Source organism: Lacerta agilis, chromosome 4 (genome assembly GCF_009819535.1).
Source record: "Lacerta agilis isolate rLacAgi1 chromosome 4, rLacAgi1.pri, whole genome shotgun sequence".
In the NCBI taxonomy this organism is placed as follows: Eukaryota; Metazoa; Chordata; class Lepidosauria; order Squamata; family Lacertidae; genus Lacerta; species Lacerta agilis.
Window position 1 is genome coordinate 11,659,439 of NC_046315.1, and position 16,132 is coordinate 11,675,570.

Consider the following 16,132-nt stretch of genomic DNA (forward strand, 5'->3'; position numbering starts at 1 on the left):
CATGCCTTCAGCAGCTTGGAGGAAAGGTGGGTTAAAATAATAATTAAGTCCCCCTGAAGCATTAGTTCTGCAGAGCTATTCCCCAATGTAACAGCAGTTGTGTGTGCAATTTGAATGTGATAAAATTTGGGAGACAAATTCGGCTCAGAAGCCTCACCCTTTCCTTATCTGTCTTTTACTTATTCCGACCCTATGCTGGAAGCAACGCACAAATCAAAATAACCGTATCAGGAGTGACTGCCCGCTCTTCTGATTACCCAGATTCCCAGCTCACACTGGAAGGAACTAAAGCTACTCTGATGGGCATCACTCTTCCTGCCAGGCTTATCTCCTGTCAAACCATGCTCATAAGAGCAGTTTTAAGTTTTAGGCAAGGGTGCCAACTGGGTGCAACAGAGCCAAGAGATAAGCACGAAGTGACAAGAAGACAACATTTGTTCGCTTGCTTGTACTAAATTGGAAACCTGCAGAGCTATGGAATTCCTGGGGAAGATGTTGGGCATGCATTCCTTAGCGTTTTCAGGTCTTATTGGGATATCTTTTCCACACTGGGACTTATAGGGAAGTGACATCTCCACCACTGCAAAAGCTTGTTAATGATGCCCATTGCATTCAAGGCCGCGTGCAATTGGCCCCTTAAAATTCTGCTCCCTGGTTGGTGGAAGAGGAATGCTACCCTTTCGCAGAATTTCTGCAGAGGGAGGGGAATTTCTCCAACAATTTCTCAGAGGTTGGTCACACTGCGACACCCCAAAAGAGCCTGCTGGGTTAGGTCAACGGGCTGCCATTACATGCGACTATAGCCACATTCACACCATACATTTAAATCATTATGATACCACTTTAAACAGTCATGGCTTCCCTTAAAAAGTTCATTGGGAAGAGGAATTAATTGTGAAAATCACTCTGAGAACTGCAGCTGTGGAGGTAAAAGGTAAAGATAAAGGGACCCCTAACCATTAGGTTCAGTCGTGTCCGACTCTGGGATTGCGGCGCTAATCTTGCGTTACTGGCCGAGGGAGCCGGCATACAGCTTCCGGATTATGTGGCCAGCATGACAAAGCCCCTTCTGGCGAACCAGAGCAGCGCACGGAAACGTTGTTTACCTTCCCGCCAGAGCAGTACCTATTTATCTACTTGCACTTTTGACGTGCTTTCAAACTGCTAGGTTGGCAGGAGCAGGGACCGAGCAACAGGAGCTCACCCCATTGCGGGGATTCGAACCACCGACCTTCTGATCAGCAGGCCCTAGGCTCTGTGGTTTAACCCACAGCTCCACCAGCTGTGGAGAGGAACTCCTAATAACTCTCAGCACCCTTAACTAACTACCATAATTCCCATAATATGCTTGCTATATGCTGCCTCCAGGATCAGAGCCAACATTTCTCTAAATACAGAACACTGGGGATAAACACTGGTGCGGTGGAGGGCTATTACCTTCACGCCCTGCTTGTAGGCTTCCCAGAGGTATCTGATTGGCCACTGTAGAAAACAGGAGGCTGGATTATTTAGGCTTTTGTTCTGTTCGAACAGGGGTCTTTATATCTGCCCTTGACTCCTTAGATTCTTCCACAGGACTCCGATTACTGGCTTGTTTGGACTACGTCCTGGGCTCTGACCCCACTGGGACAAGACTGGATCACGCAAGCATATTCATCGCTTCTTTTTATCTTTGACAACTCAGATGCAATTCACTCATTCACGCTGTCCCTTGATGTATATGACATTTGTCACACAGGGTGTACTGTCCCTATAAGAAGAGATATGCACACGCGCCAAGATTTGGCTTATATCTATATTAAAAAAACAAAAAGCCACCGATCCATTTCAGAGCTACTCTTTGGAATCTATGGACTGGTTCCTTAGCTGCTCTTTGTGAAGTAAAATTCTGTATTCCCCCTTCTACTTTGAGGAGGAGATTAAGCCTGCCAAGTTGTAGACAAATGGGTCCAGAGATTTCTCGTGTAGGACATAAAAAGCATTCATTTTCCTCCATTATCCCTTTAAAACCCAAATTAAACATTTGGTTGGTGAGAGAGAGACATTTGCAGCCTGCCTGTCCCCTCTCCTCACTGCCAGGCTCCCCCCTCCCTGAACACACACTTTCTGACAACTCCAGATCACTCTGGGCAGCATTGATGCAACCCAGGGCGATCTGGGGCTGCCTCATTCTGTTCTGCCCAAATCTAAAGATGGCCATCATGGTTTTGCTTTCTGGGATTCAGCTGGAACCAGTACTTGATGCCGCAAATGGGCCATTCAGATGTTGCTAATGGGTCGCTGGCAACTTTGTTGTTTTTTTTAAAAAAGAAACTTAAGGGATTTTCTGCAGAAAGGGTAAATTTTGATTAATTTCAGACGGGGGAATTCCGGCTGCATGAGCAGCACTGATCTCACGACAAACGGCCATCTGGAAGCACCCACAGAGACAAGGCAACTTATCTCCTATTTGCAGCGGCAGAAGCCAATGAGCTAAGATGAAACTGATGAGAACCCCGAAGGTTCCCTCTCTCCAGTTCTATTTTTGGCACAAACGTGACCTTTTCCCTTGTTCTTCATGCCTCAGAAAGCAAGAGCCGTGCCTGCAGGCGAGACAACAATTGACACATGTGGCCCAGACAGTATAAACTGACAGTGGTAGGGAGCAAGCAGAGAAAGGGTGAGCTGACTGCGGCCCAGTAGCTGGAAGCCAACTGGCAGGCCGGACAGCTTCTGGGAACCGACAGGGTCCACCGTGCACGGCAAGCTCTGTGCAATCTCATTTACGCAAAGGGCTTTGGGCAAATCCAAAACACAGAAAGCACCGTCATCAGGAGCCCTAACAAAAGGAAGGACAACTAGAAAAAGATTAGGTTGGCGGGAACTTCTCCAGCGAGATTTCCCAGAGCCTTCACAGGAGAGCCAGTGTGGTTTATTTGACCAGCGCCGGCACCAGGGGTGACCCACCCCCCAAACCAGCACCTGCGCGGCTTGTCAAACCGGCATCTGTTCAGAGCTGCCCCAAGTTGCCCAGTGACTTGGCAAGGTAACAACTTCATGGTGAGTTCTGGCATCTATTTTTCTTGGGGGAAAAAACACTTTCAATGGAAGAACTGCACTTGAGGGCAGCAGGGGGTTCTGGGCAGGCCATTTGGCACTCATAGCTCTTGTCACTCCCCAACTTCTAATACAGTGGTGCCCCGCTAGACGAATGCCTCGCTAGACAAAAAACTCACTAGACGAAGGCATTTGTCTAGCGGAAGGCAGCCCCGCAAGACGAAAAAGTCTATGGGGCTGCCTCGCAAGATGAAATTTTTTCGTCTTTTTTTTCGTCTAGCGAAAGCACGGCTTGCATTGCCGCTTCGCTAGACGAAAAACCCGCTAGACGAAAATTTTCGCAGGGCGAATTATTTTCGTCTAGCGGGGCACCACTGTATCTGCCGCTGAGGCAGCTGTCTCACTTTGCCTTATCATAGGGATAGTCCTACCTGGGAGCAACACACTCCCGCAGCATGAAGCTCCAGGGTTTTGAACTTTTCAAAACTTTTTATCTGCTGCAATAGGACCTCATTTCATTGATTTTGCAATTTCTAAGGTTTTTTTTGGGAGGGCATAAATATTTGGAAGCAATGACATGGGGCGGAGACTTTCCGAAACGACAAATTTTGATGTCACACACAGGGAGAACATGGATATAGTTTGAGTGCCTCACATGTGTTTCATAAATCATTTTATGTGTCAACACGAATAGAAGTTATTAATATTGCAGTTGTTGTATAAGGGATTATTATTTTGACCGGAATGTAATTTAAATTAATAAGATTTTGGAACACAGAAATAATGAAAATCATCAAATCATCAATTCTAGCATCCGGGGGGCCACCTAAATTATAAAATTTGGTATTTGAACGATTGGTATTAGTAACTGTCTTATAATTTCGCATTGTTATAATGAGGCTATGATTGGACTGTAATTGAAAACTAATAAAAATTATTATAAAAAGCAGCAAATTTTATAATCCATTTTATAAGTTCATGAGCAGGATTGCCAACTGTAAATGCGACATGAGGCAAGCTTGGCAGTTTCAAAGATTTTAGCTTTGTTTATTAAATGCAAGTAAAACAAACATGCAAAATTAGACCATTCTCAAGGGCTTTTCCCGAATAAATGTATTTTAGAAAAGGGAACTTCTAAGCTGCTTCTAAGCTGCTGGGAGAGCCAATAATTCCAATGATTCCCTATACTGTATTCTTTTTAGCACTTGCTTAAAATATTTTTGTTCAGGCAAGCAAGCCTATCCAGACACGTTGCTGTTGATTTGCTTTAATACCTGTTTAGTTTTCTGCTGGTTTTAATTGTTTTTAATTACATTTTTTCATAGATAATGTTTAATATTTCTTGTAAACCACTTAGAAGTTTTGTTATGATCTGGTGGTATATTATTTTTTTGTTAAAAATAAATAAAAGCAACTGGAGAGTGCAATACGATGCATCCTCCCAATCAGTGTTCCCCCCCCTAAAAAAAACCAAAACACATTTAGGGGTACAGTTGTACCTCGGGTTACGTACGCTTCAGGTTGCGCACTTTTCGGGTTACGAACTCTGCTAACCCAGAAGCGCATGCAAATTTGCACATGCGCAGAATCGTTTTCGCAGTCTGCGCATGCGCAAAAGCAATTTTCCTGGTTTTTTCCAGAACAAATTATTTGGGTTATGTCCTTTTCGGGTTATGTACTGTAACCCAGAACGAATTAAGGACGTAATCCGGGGTACCACTGTACTCTCATTCTGTCTGAAACCGTGACAGGAAATGAGGCCGCCATTGGGGGTAGCAACGGAACTGACGATTTACCGTGCTAGAGAAGAAACTAAAATTTTAATTTTTTTTTTAATTACTTCCTCCGTTAGATTCACAAAATGTCTAGGGGTATGTGTACCCCTGCGTCACCCCAGAAAAAAGCACTGCCCCCAATAATGTGTACATTTCTATTTTTAGACTCTCTTTCTGAGGGCCAGAGTCAGGGAACAGTTGAGGAACAAAGCACAAACCCACACAGGATACGTCTTAAAATGTGCGCTACAGAGGAACTAACAATTGCTTCCCATGCCTGAGTAAGTTTAATAAATAATAATAGCAATCATACAAAATCCAGCCAGGCAGGAAAGTCTTGACTGACTCTAGCAAACCCTAATGGTGGGAAAGACACCAGGAAGTTCCTGAAATAATAGCTTAAAAATTATAAAGACAAGCATTGCATTTATTTATTTAAAAAACACACCATACAAATCTGAAACTATAATATTAGATGGGGAGCTCCTGACCTGCAGGCTACACACAGCCTGTGGTGTCGGCCCACAATGGTACCTCCACCCCTTTGGGCAGTGGAGACCAACAGTGCACAATCCCACCATTTTTTCTTCCTCTCTGGTAGACCAGGTGAGGAGCCACTGTTCCAAGGAACTCTGTTGAGCTTTGGGATAGTCCTGAGAGTTCATGCTGCCCACAACACAGCCTTTCCTTCTGGCTTAATCGGCAACAGAGTTAACAAGCTGCCATTTGAAAGTTCCCACAATGCCCTTGAGTGCCCAATGGACCACCGCCCCCAGGGCATTGTGGGAAATGTACAAGGGTGTCCTCGCAGTCTCCCAGGCTCCTAGCGTAAGGGGTGGTAAGGGATGGTGCCAACATCAGTGGGCCCTGTTGGTGCCCTGGGACAACTTGCTCGCCATTTTAATGCAGCACCAGCAGGAAATGGATCATGGCATTTTACACTAGAGGGAGCCTTCACATAATATAAAATCCGCTTTTCAGCCAACTACAGTGGTGAAATGGAAATCCTACGTTAACAGCAAAATTCAGGTGCTAATGCATATGTGTGTGAGCGAATCTCGTATCCAGAATGCACGAATGGTCAAATCAATATTTGAAACACCAAGCAGTTAAAATCAACAGCTGGTTATAAAAGCATATAATCTCTGTCTGTCTGTCTGTCTGTCTGTCTGTCCATCTCTCTCTCTCTCTCTCTCACTCTCTCTCACACACACACACACACACACACACACACAAACACACTAAGTGAAGCAGAAATGTTTCGGGCTCCACAAGTAAAAATGAAATCTTCACAAGGATCTTGACATCAGAGTGCCAGCATTTAATTTCTTTCCCCCTCCTGCAAGGTACCACCTTGAAATGCCAAGCTAAATTATTTCCTACTGCTTTATCAAAAGCTAAACGAATACGCTAACTTTAGTTCTTTTCACATCCATCTTTCTCAGAAACTGAGAATGTCCTGCCCTGCTCTAATATGGGGTTGCATCCGACACTGAACTGCTGATTCAAAACAAAACATTGCCAAGAGGCACTTCAAGCTCCTTGCCTTCTGCTTCATAAAGTAACACCACCCAATGTCCTGACATCATCATGTTTTGCATTTCCCAACTCCCACTAGCCAATGATGTGGAACAAGGAGTAGGAAGTGCAGAGCACGCGGATGTCAGTCGGAACACAGAGGGAGCGAGGCTAAATACACAGTAATTTGAAGAAAACAAACCAACTCCTAATGGAGCTTTCAAATGAGCACAATGTGCAGGTCAGCCCATGGTGAGCTGTTGGGAGTCTGGCTGTGCAGTGCCGGGTTACCAAATAGGCATCACTTTTTAGGGACCAAAATAATATTGATTTGATCTTGATCATGATTTGGTTTGTTTTATAACACCAATCATTGTTAACGTTCGTTTTGTGTAATAAAATTGGCTTATTAAAATGGTTGGCCGGTAAACTCAAAAACGTATTAGGAGATAATTTACGAGGAGGCCCCCCGAGATTTTGACTGCCTAGGGGCTTCCACAGGGTTTAATCCGACACTGCAGCTGTGAGACCTACATCCATGGGAAAGCTACAGCTCGGCATGTGCTTTCTCCTAGGGAGGCATCAGTATCTAATCGTGGCTTAACACGGTTCATAAACCAACATTAAACCAGAGTTTCCTGGTTCTGGTATAATGGAAAACTGAGGTTTAGGGCTAATCCAGACTTCATTTTGAGATTTATTTCTAGGTCTAGATCCAGGTCCAGACTTTAAAGCTCTTGGTCCCGGTGCTTTTTCTGGTGCAACCTGCATTTTACAGATGATTTGGAGCAAATGGCAATTGGGTATTATTATTATTTTGCAGTACTGATTCAGCAGTAAAATGTGGGTTCTCCTGGGGAAATGTGCTAGGGCGAACAGAACAGAACAGAACAACAACAACAAAAATCCTTGCTCACACACTGAAGTACAGTACAGGCCTGTGTCTGGAAAGCACAATACAAAAGGAAGTCTGGATGAGTGAGCCCTCAGTGCAGGATCTCTGCACTGAAGGTGGTACACAAGGAGAGACGGGATAAAGATGGAGCAGTGTGCAGCCATGGGGCTCACCCACCACATCGCAAACCATCGCAAACATCCCAGCGCAACCACAGTTTGATCTGGCCAAAGGACAGCTTCCTGTGTCTCCCCACGCCTACCCCCAATTTTCTTTCAGTATTTCCTCATTACCTTTCGGCCCTTTGAACAGTTTGATTTCGACAACTGTCTCCAGGATAGGTCTCCTCCGACGGACGTAGAGTCGCACTATGGAGCCAGCTTCCTTCAGGGCCTCGACGGCTTTGCTGTGCGAAACTTCGGAGACGTCGACTTCATTCACCCGCAAGATGCAGTCGTTGACTCTGGAGAGGAGGAAGACAATGTGACAGAGAGATTGAGCCTTCTAATGCCAAACCGAGAAAGAGGTTCACTGCAGAAAGCCCTCTGTTAGGCGACTGGAATATTTCCTAGGGAATGGAGAAGGCACAGATAGACCACGATAGATACACCCCATTTGCATAAGAACAAATTAGATCTTTCTGAAGTCACTTTGGCAGTCATTTATAGATGTGTTCCCTTCACCCCACCCTGCCAAAAAAAATCCCTTCATCCCTTTGTGCTCAGCATGCTTCTTCCCAGCACTATTAAAAAAAAGGCCCTTCCGTAATGAAATTGTATTGAAAGGCACCCTGCTGCATGCTGGAGTTTTACTCCATAAGGAAATTACTTATTGAAATTAATACACCTAAGGGAAGCCTTGGTTCTCTATTCAACACTTGATGGCTTTCATCTCAATCCAGCAATATGCCCTTTGCTCATTTAAGATGTATATTACACGCACGCAGACACTCTGCATGACTCCATTCCCTTTTTATTTTTTTGTATATAAAATAAATGAAGTGCTAGTATAGGTTGACATATTTCAAGAAATGACAATCCGCACACGAAAGTTGTTGGACTTTTTTTTTCTTTTTTGCAAAATATCAACAACAACAACAACAACAAAGCTTTTAACCTTCCTTCCTTTCCTTCTTTCTTTTTGAAAACCACCCAAAAAATCAACACTTCCGATATGGGCTGCCATATGTCCGGACACCATTTTCGATGGACGAATCCTGGCTCTATGTATCCTGGATGTATGGCAGCCCTAAGTACTTGTATCTTTTATCAAGTGCTGTGTGTGCCAGTATAAAATGGCTGTCAGTGCAGCAAAAAGAGAATTGGTGATAGTACTCTGTACCACTGGATGCCAGCACAAAAAAGCACTGCCTAGTTCATGGTTGATGCTTAAGAGGTGGGAGGAAGATGAGGAGGAGAAGCAGAAGCAAAGGATTTGTGGGAGAACCATTAGAGACAGAAGAAGAAGAAGAAGAAGAAGAAGAAGAAGAAGAAGAAGAAGAAGAAGAAGAGGAAGAAGAAGAAGAAGAGGAGGAGGAGTTTGGATTTGATATCCCGCTTTATCACTACCCTAAGGAGTCTCAAAGTGGCTAACATTCTCCTTTCCCTTCCTCCCCCACAACAAACACTCTGTGAGGTGAGTGGGGCTGAGAGACTTCAAAGAAGTGTGACTAGCCCAAGGTCACCCAGCAGCTGCATGTGGAGGAGCGGGGACGCGAACCCAGTTCACCAGATTATGAGTCTACCACTCTTAACCACTACACCACACTGGCTCTTAACACGAGTAAGTGGGTAAAGTGATGTTGCACCTGCTTGGTCAATGTGGGAACAGGATGCTGGACATTATGGGACATTGGCCTGATCCATTCGGCTTTTCTTCTGTTGTGTAACTCTAGGACTGCAGTGGTGCAATTTGAGCTATATCAGAGAATAAGTGCAGTTCTTAAATGAGCTTTTTCCAATAAGCAAAACTGAACAACTTATTCTTCGAGAGTTGGCAAACTGCAGAAAGAGATTCCCTCCTGTTCCCTCTTCTGGAATGTTGTTAATATGAAAGAGATGTTTGTTTGTTTGTTTTTAATTTAATGCAAGAAATCATTGGGGGGCTTCATTTTGTGTTAACATTGTCCAGGAGCAGGGGATTTTTCCAACCGTGTCTTACGGATAGGGCTCACCCACAAGAAGCACCACACCATTTCCCACCTAAGATTTTTCCAGTCAGCACTGTTTTGCATCCTCCACAATGCCCCAGGCATAGCGTCGCTTCTGGAGCATTGTGAGGGGTAATGGTGACTGCCACACTTTAAAAATAAAATAAATGGTTCCACATTCAGCAAAGTAGCTCTCAGTTTTTGAAAAGAGCGAGAGAGAAAAGAAATTACCAGAATTTGCCTCCCTAAAATGTCCTGTGAGTAATTTCAGCTCGGCTCTAGTTAAGAGACTTCAACCACTCCCTCCCAGGCTGAGGCACAGGCTGTTTAACACCCTCTTCTCCAGGATGAACAAGATTTATGTGCTTGATGTGCACACCCATGGAGGCAAAATGCAGGACGAGGGTAGTGAGCAGTTGAGATGGTTGAAGGAAGCCCACCACCTCTTAAAGAGCCATTTTGCCTGTGCCTTGTCTTGCTTGGGAGTGAGTCAGTAGGAGGAGCCAATGTTGCCCCCCCCCCACAAAAAACACCTTGCACAGATGGCATATATTGATGGTCCTGTTCATAATGAGCAGACAAGGAACATAGGAAGCTGCCTTATACAGAGTCATATTGTAAGGACTCTCAGTGGTTGCTCATGAGGAAACAGGCTTTATTGTGCAGATATTTACAGTGGAGTTACAGTAAAAGCATCCAGCTCATCCCTCTGCAGAGTCCGGGAATGTCCGCTTCCGGTTCTTGGTCCAGCATAAGAGGTGCGGGATCCTGAACCCTCGCCTCCCCCTTCCACGTCCTTCCTCCCTGCGAAATCGGGGTGCGGGAAAAGGTCCCTGTTCCCCGCTTCCTGCTTGGTGCTGAGGCTCTCTGATCCTGTCACAGCCCCTGCCCCGACTTCCTGCTTCCATCTCCCCCTCCCCACTGGAGGAGCAATCGCTTCCTGCGCTCGGGAAGGAGGACGACGAACTACGAACTGGAGAGGGTGGTTCCCTGTACTGCAAACGACCCGGGAACGCTACCTGCTGCGGTGAGGGGGGTTTCCTGACACATATCATTGATCCTCCATCCCAATGTATTTTTGACACTGCCTGGCAGTAGCTCTCCTGGGTTTTTCAAGACAGGGAACATTTCCATCCCTCCCTGGAGATACTGGGGATTGAATCTGGGATTCCTGCATGCAAGGCAGATGCTCTACCACTGAGCTATGGCCCCGCCCTCAATATAGGAAGCTACCTTATACAGAGTCAGACCATTGGTCCATTTAACTCCGCATCATCAGTACTGATTGGCAGTGGCTCGCCAGAGTTTCACAGAACCAGAATCACAGGCTCGTAGAATTGCAAGAGACCAGAACAGTCATCTTGTCCAACCCCATGAAATTCAGGACTCTTTCACCCGACATGGGGCTTGAACTCACAACCCTGAGATTAAGAGTCTCGTGCTCAATCGACTGAGCTACCCCTCATGGGAGACTCCCAGCTCTAGCTGGAGATGCCAATAATTGGAGCTGGGCCCTTCTGCATGCAAAGCACTGGGCTATGTTCCACCACTGGGGAAATAAATCTCCTAGTGAAACTACTACTGCAGCATAATCTTTTCATTGTAGTTGGATAGGGGTGGGGTGGGAATGGAGGGCTCATTTCTCCGGAATGAACAATGCATGATTAGAAATACTTCTTAGACGGCGGATATTGCAGATGCACAGTGAGGAGCAGCAGCGGCAGCTTTGAGAAAGTACTTCCACTCCTATTCAGAAGATAATGAGCCTCACTAATAAAACACACACTCTATGCAAAATGACAGAATTTTTCTTTTTTATTGACAAAGGAATTTCAAGTTCAGCAGAGTGACTCATGATCTGCTATGCACTAATGCTAGAGAAGCAGGTAGAGTTAAGAGAGCTGAGGTATGGCATTCATTTCCTCCTCCCCAATCTTCCCATCTAACCACAGCTGCCCCAAACAGCAATTTTGTCACTGTGCAGTGAATGCTAATCATCACTGTCCATCTCAAGAGCTGAAGTTCAGGCTCAGCTACATTTGGCTCGAGTCTCAGATATCAGCAGACCTCCATTCATTACTTGCGGCAAACCCAAGTGTACATTCTGCAGGGAGCCCCAGCTAAATCCCAGATTCCTGATACAAATACCTGATACACAACTGCAAGAGGCTGAGCTCCACATATTTAGCTGTGCCCCTAAATCCAGGAGTGCACTTTTTGGTATGAAGGCCGGCAACATCAACCCTTGCAGATGACCACAGTGGCTGGAGGCAGGCAGTCAGGTCATGTACAGGAGTGACCAGAGGAACGCAGAGAGAAGAAACGCCATGGTACAACTGCAGCGGGACAACCAAATGCCTTTATCTTCCCCAGCTCATGAGCCCTACCCTACCCCAAAAAACCTGCTCCTTGGAAGGCTATAGAGTCCCTCTGGAGCAGATGGAGAGTGTAGGGGGAGAAGAGAAACCCAAAGTCCCATCGTACAAGCAGATTTCTATTATGCAAGTGAGCAGACATTGCTGGATGTCACCCATAATTTCACAGTTTGCGTATTTGTGTCAGTGAAACACAAAGAACGAAACAGGCAGGTAAGTGTCAGTGAAACAGGTTGGTAAGAACCAGTATTGGGGACAAATCCAGCAGATATCAGCAAGCCAAGGGAGGGAGAACACAGTACTTTACACACAGGTGCATTTCAAGTGCAAAGAATAAATAAGAAATGGCAGGCAGAGAGGAAGATGTCAGCCGGATCAGGATGTGATGGCAGATCCCTGCCCCTCCTTCCCATTTGCAAGCAGCCAGGAGAGGAAGGAATCAATGTCTTTCCCCCTTTGTCTTTCCGGATCTGAGAAAAGACCAAAAGGATTGAAAGAGGGCTCTACTTACTCCTTCTTCCTGGTCTAAGTAGCTGCTCTCTGTTCTCTGAGCTCTGGAGAATGCAAAGTACTCAAATCCCTCAGAAGAGTTTTCAAAGATGCTGCTCTGCATAGCAGGTGGGCTAGGGCAGCTACAAAGCCTTGCGCAGAACACGGGTCCCCTTCAGGTACAACCGAGGGAGGAGCAGAGCCTCGCTTTTCATTTAAGAAGAGAACGCAGACGAAGAAAAAGAGCCCTTTTAGGGATCTGCCACCTGTTAATCCAAGCCCCAGAAAAGTCGCTCGCAAACTACTCAAAGCAGGTTCGTGTTGATGCAGGAAAACCGGTTGCAACACATACCTCCCCAAAGGCCTAGTCCAAATTAGGAGTGTTGCAAGCAACTTTCATCTCGCTCTCCCTCGCTCTCTCTTAGTACTAGACACACACACACACACACACACACACACACACACACCACACTAACAAATTAAAGAGTCACAACAAGCCTGCCAGCCAAAATTCCACCCATTTTTATTTTTAAAAAAATAAGTTGGGAAGAGACATAATCACTCTGAAGCAAGAGGATTCTCCACCTTTCGAGAAGGTGGAGAAGGGAACCGAGAAAACTCACTTTGCAACCTCTTGTTGAAACATGCAAAAAACCAAAACAATGCCACACCCTTCATTAGTACGTTTGTCAAAGCAAAACATGCCAAATTACAGCGTGCTGCAAGGAATGGGCACTTTGGGTCTCACCAACGAGGAAGACCACACATTGTTACAAACTACAAAGGAAAGAGGTCTTTATGGACTTCCAACTGATTTAAATTAGGGTGGAACATCTAGCAAGGGGGGTGGGGAGGAGGGAAAAATCAGTCTCAGGGAGAACAATATGGAAACAGCGAAATAGCTCGTGCAAGGAAGAGGGGCAATGCTTCTTTGATGCTGCAAGTGGAACCAGGGAAGGAGACATAAGAACATAAAAATGAACACATGATGATACCCAGCTCCACCTCTCTTTTAAATCAGAACCAGTGAGGGCAGTGAAGGTCCTGTGTGAGTGTCTGGAGGCAGTTGGAGGATGGATGGCGGCTAATGGATTGAGGTTGAATCCTGACAGGACAGAAGTACTGTTCTTGGGGGACAGTGGGCAGGCTGGTGTGGAGGACTCCATGATCCTGAATGGGGTAACTGTGCCCCTGAAGGACCAGGTGCGCAGCCTGGGAGTCATTTTCGACTCACAACTGTCCAAGGAGGCGCAACCTGCCTGCAGTTTGTCTCGCCAGTGGTGCATGCTCTAGTTATCTCCCGCTTGGACTACTGCAATGCGTTCTACGTGGGGCTACCTTTGAAGGTGACCCAGAAACTACAACTAATCCAGAATGTGGCAGCTAGACTGGGAGTCGCCACCAGGACCATATAACACCGGTCCAGAGAGACCTGCATTGGCTCCCAACAGGTTTCCGAGTGCAAATCAAAGTGTTGATGCTGACCTTTAAAGCCCTAAACGGCCTCGGTCCAGTATACCTGAAGGAGCATCTCCACCTCCATCGTTCAGCCCGGACACTAAGATCCAGCTCTGAGGTCCTTCTGGCAGTTCCCTCACTGCAAGAAGTGTGGTTACAGGGAACCAGGCAGAGGGCCTTCTCGGTAGTGGCGCCTGCCCTGTGGAATGCCCTCCCATCAGATGTCAAGGAAATAAACAACTATCCTACTTTTAAAAGACATCTGAAGGCAGCCCTGTTTAAGGAAGTTTTTAATGTTTAATGCTGTATTTTGTTTTTAATGTTCAATTGGGAGCCACCCAGAGTGGCTGGGGAAACCCAGCCAGATGGGCGAGGTATAAATAATAAATTATTATTATTATTATTATTATTATTATTATTATTATTATTGAAAACAACATACAAAAATCTTTTAGATGAGGGAAAATTGCTTGCAAAAATGGATACGTTAGTCAAAACTGCAAACAAAAATATGTTTATTAAGAGAAATCCATGCTAAAATGCTGGTAAATTTTCTTCAGGAATTCACTAAATGCTGCAGAAATGTGGAGAACTGAACTTAAGACGGGGGTGGGGGGTGAAGAACTGGGAGCACCAAGTTGGCAGATCCTTCCACCCCTACTGACAACGGGGGTGGAAAATGGTGCCTGCAATTCCCTATACCACAACATCTTGTTGCTAGTCCAGTGGGTCCCCAAATTCCCATGCCCTGGACCACTTCAAAATTGCTGAGGTTCTCGGAGAAGCACTGTCTGGATTCTCTGCCTGCTGTAGAAGAGAAGAAGAGTTTGGATTTGATATCCCGCTTTTCACTACCCGAAGGAGTCTCAAAGCGGCTAACATTCTCCTTTCCCTTCCTCCTCCACAACAAACACTCTGTGAGGTGAGTGGGGCTGAGAGACTTCAAAGAAGTGTGACTGGCCCAAGGTCACCCAGCAGCTGCATGTGGAGGAGCGGAGACACAAACCCCGTTCCCCAGATTATAAGTCTACCACTCTTAACCACTACACCACACTGGCTCTGTAGCAATTGCAACGTACCGTGAAAGATTCTGCACAATTTTAATGGATTTTTATTTCTTACACATGGCATATTTTTTCTACTGCAGTTTGAGTTCCACAGAGTTCACATGGCAATATGATAAAATGCAACATAAGAAATAAAAGTTCGAATGCAATTCAGAATCAATATGAGTATTTGATGTGACTGATGTGCTGGCTCCTGTTTTCAACCACACACCTACAGATGCGCCATAGATTACCTGAATGAGGCTTGTTGGCCACTGTTGGTACAGTTTGGGAACTTCTGTGCTAAACTTGACACCACATACACACCAGAGGGTGTAAAACTGTGACTTGTCTTTTGAATTGCTGGAGGTGGGCGGGACAGTCTGTTGCGAAGTAAAATGATGAATGCAGAACACAAAGGTACAGAGCCTTCAGGGGCACATAGCAGGAGGAGTATGAGAATTGGGGTCCCTGTTTTCATGTCTGAACTATTTGAGAAGCAGCTTTCATCAAAAGAAGGAGATGGCAGTATTTGGAGCCATATTATGCAATGGGACTGGATGTGTGGCACTTTCTTCCCTGACTAATACAAAACTCAGCAAAGACCTTAATAGTTCCCCCTGTTCCACTCTTTCCAAATGATTACAGGGCTATTTAATCCTCATAATTGCTGTAGCAGAGCGCAGAGCCACTGATGAAACGATCATCAGGGTTAAGCCTCACAATACTGGTTTTGGATTCTGCAGCCTTCTTAAAACTCAGTGTAATTTCCCGGGAGATAGTAATCAACACATTTTGTAGACTGGGAAAAAACAAAAACAACCCAACAACAACCAGTGGCTCAGGCTTTACTCGTCTTTAACTTTTGCAGCTCCTGGCATGATAAATAATATTTCAGAACTAGCTATGGATTCAGCTTCTGCCCTCAGTTCAAATGAGATTGGCTCAATTTAATCTGAGCTAAACCACTCACCCCGGAAACACAAGAAGATCCGATTTCAACCTTACTGCCTCTCTCTCTCTCTCTCTTTTTAAAATTTGATTTTTTTTATTGATACACCAAGAAAGAAAACAAAAACAAAAATACAAATGAAAATAATAATGAACACAATATTTTTTACAAAACAATAAAGCAAAAATTGGTCTTTAGACTATAGACCCGACCTCCCGTCTATTCCTTACTTCAATTATATATTACTTATTGCCAATACACACTTTTATCATAATATAACTATTTCTTAATTTATCTTAGGTCACATGTCTAACGTAAAGCTGCTACTGTAATTATTCGAGTGGTGTGACAGAGTATAAACTGCTGTAGTTTTCTGATAGGCTATCTAACCCCGCATATTCTGTCAATTTTTGAGTCCATTAATGAATAGAGGGGATTT

General features: G+C 45.0%; 1 protein-coding gene across 24 annotated transcripts in view; it reads right to left on the reverse strand.

Moving 5' to 3' along the window:
* The window catches only part of DLG2 (discs large MAGUK scaffold protein 2), an 834,734-nt gene that overhangs the window by 195,970 nt on the left and 622,632 nt on the right, over positions 1 to 16,132 (reverse strand). For all 24 annotated transcript variants that reach the window (XM_033146043.1, XM_033146049.1, XM_033146050.1 and 21 more), the window contains one exon: positions 7,518 to 7,687. In XM_033146043.1, the coding sequence (XP_033001934.1) occupies positions 7,518 to 7,687 (170 nt within the window). The remainder of the gene's footprint in view (positions 1 to 7,517; positions 7,688 to 16,132) is intronic.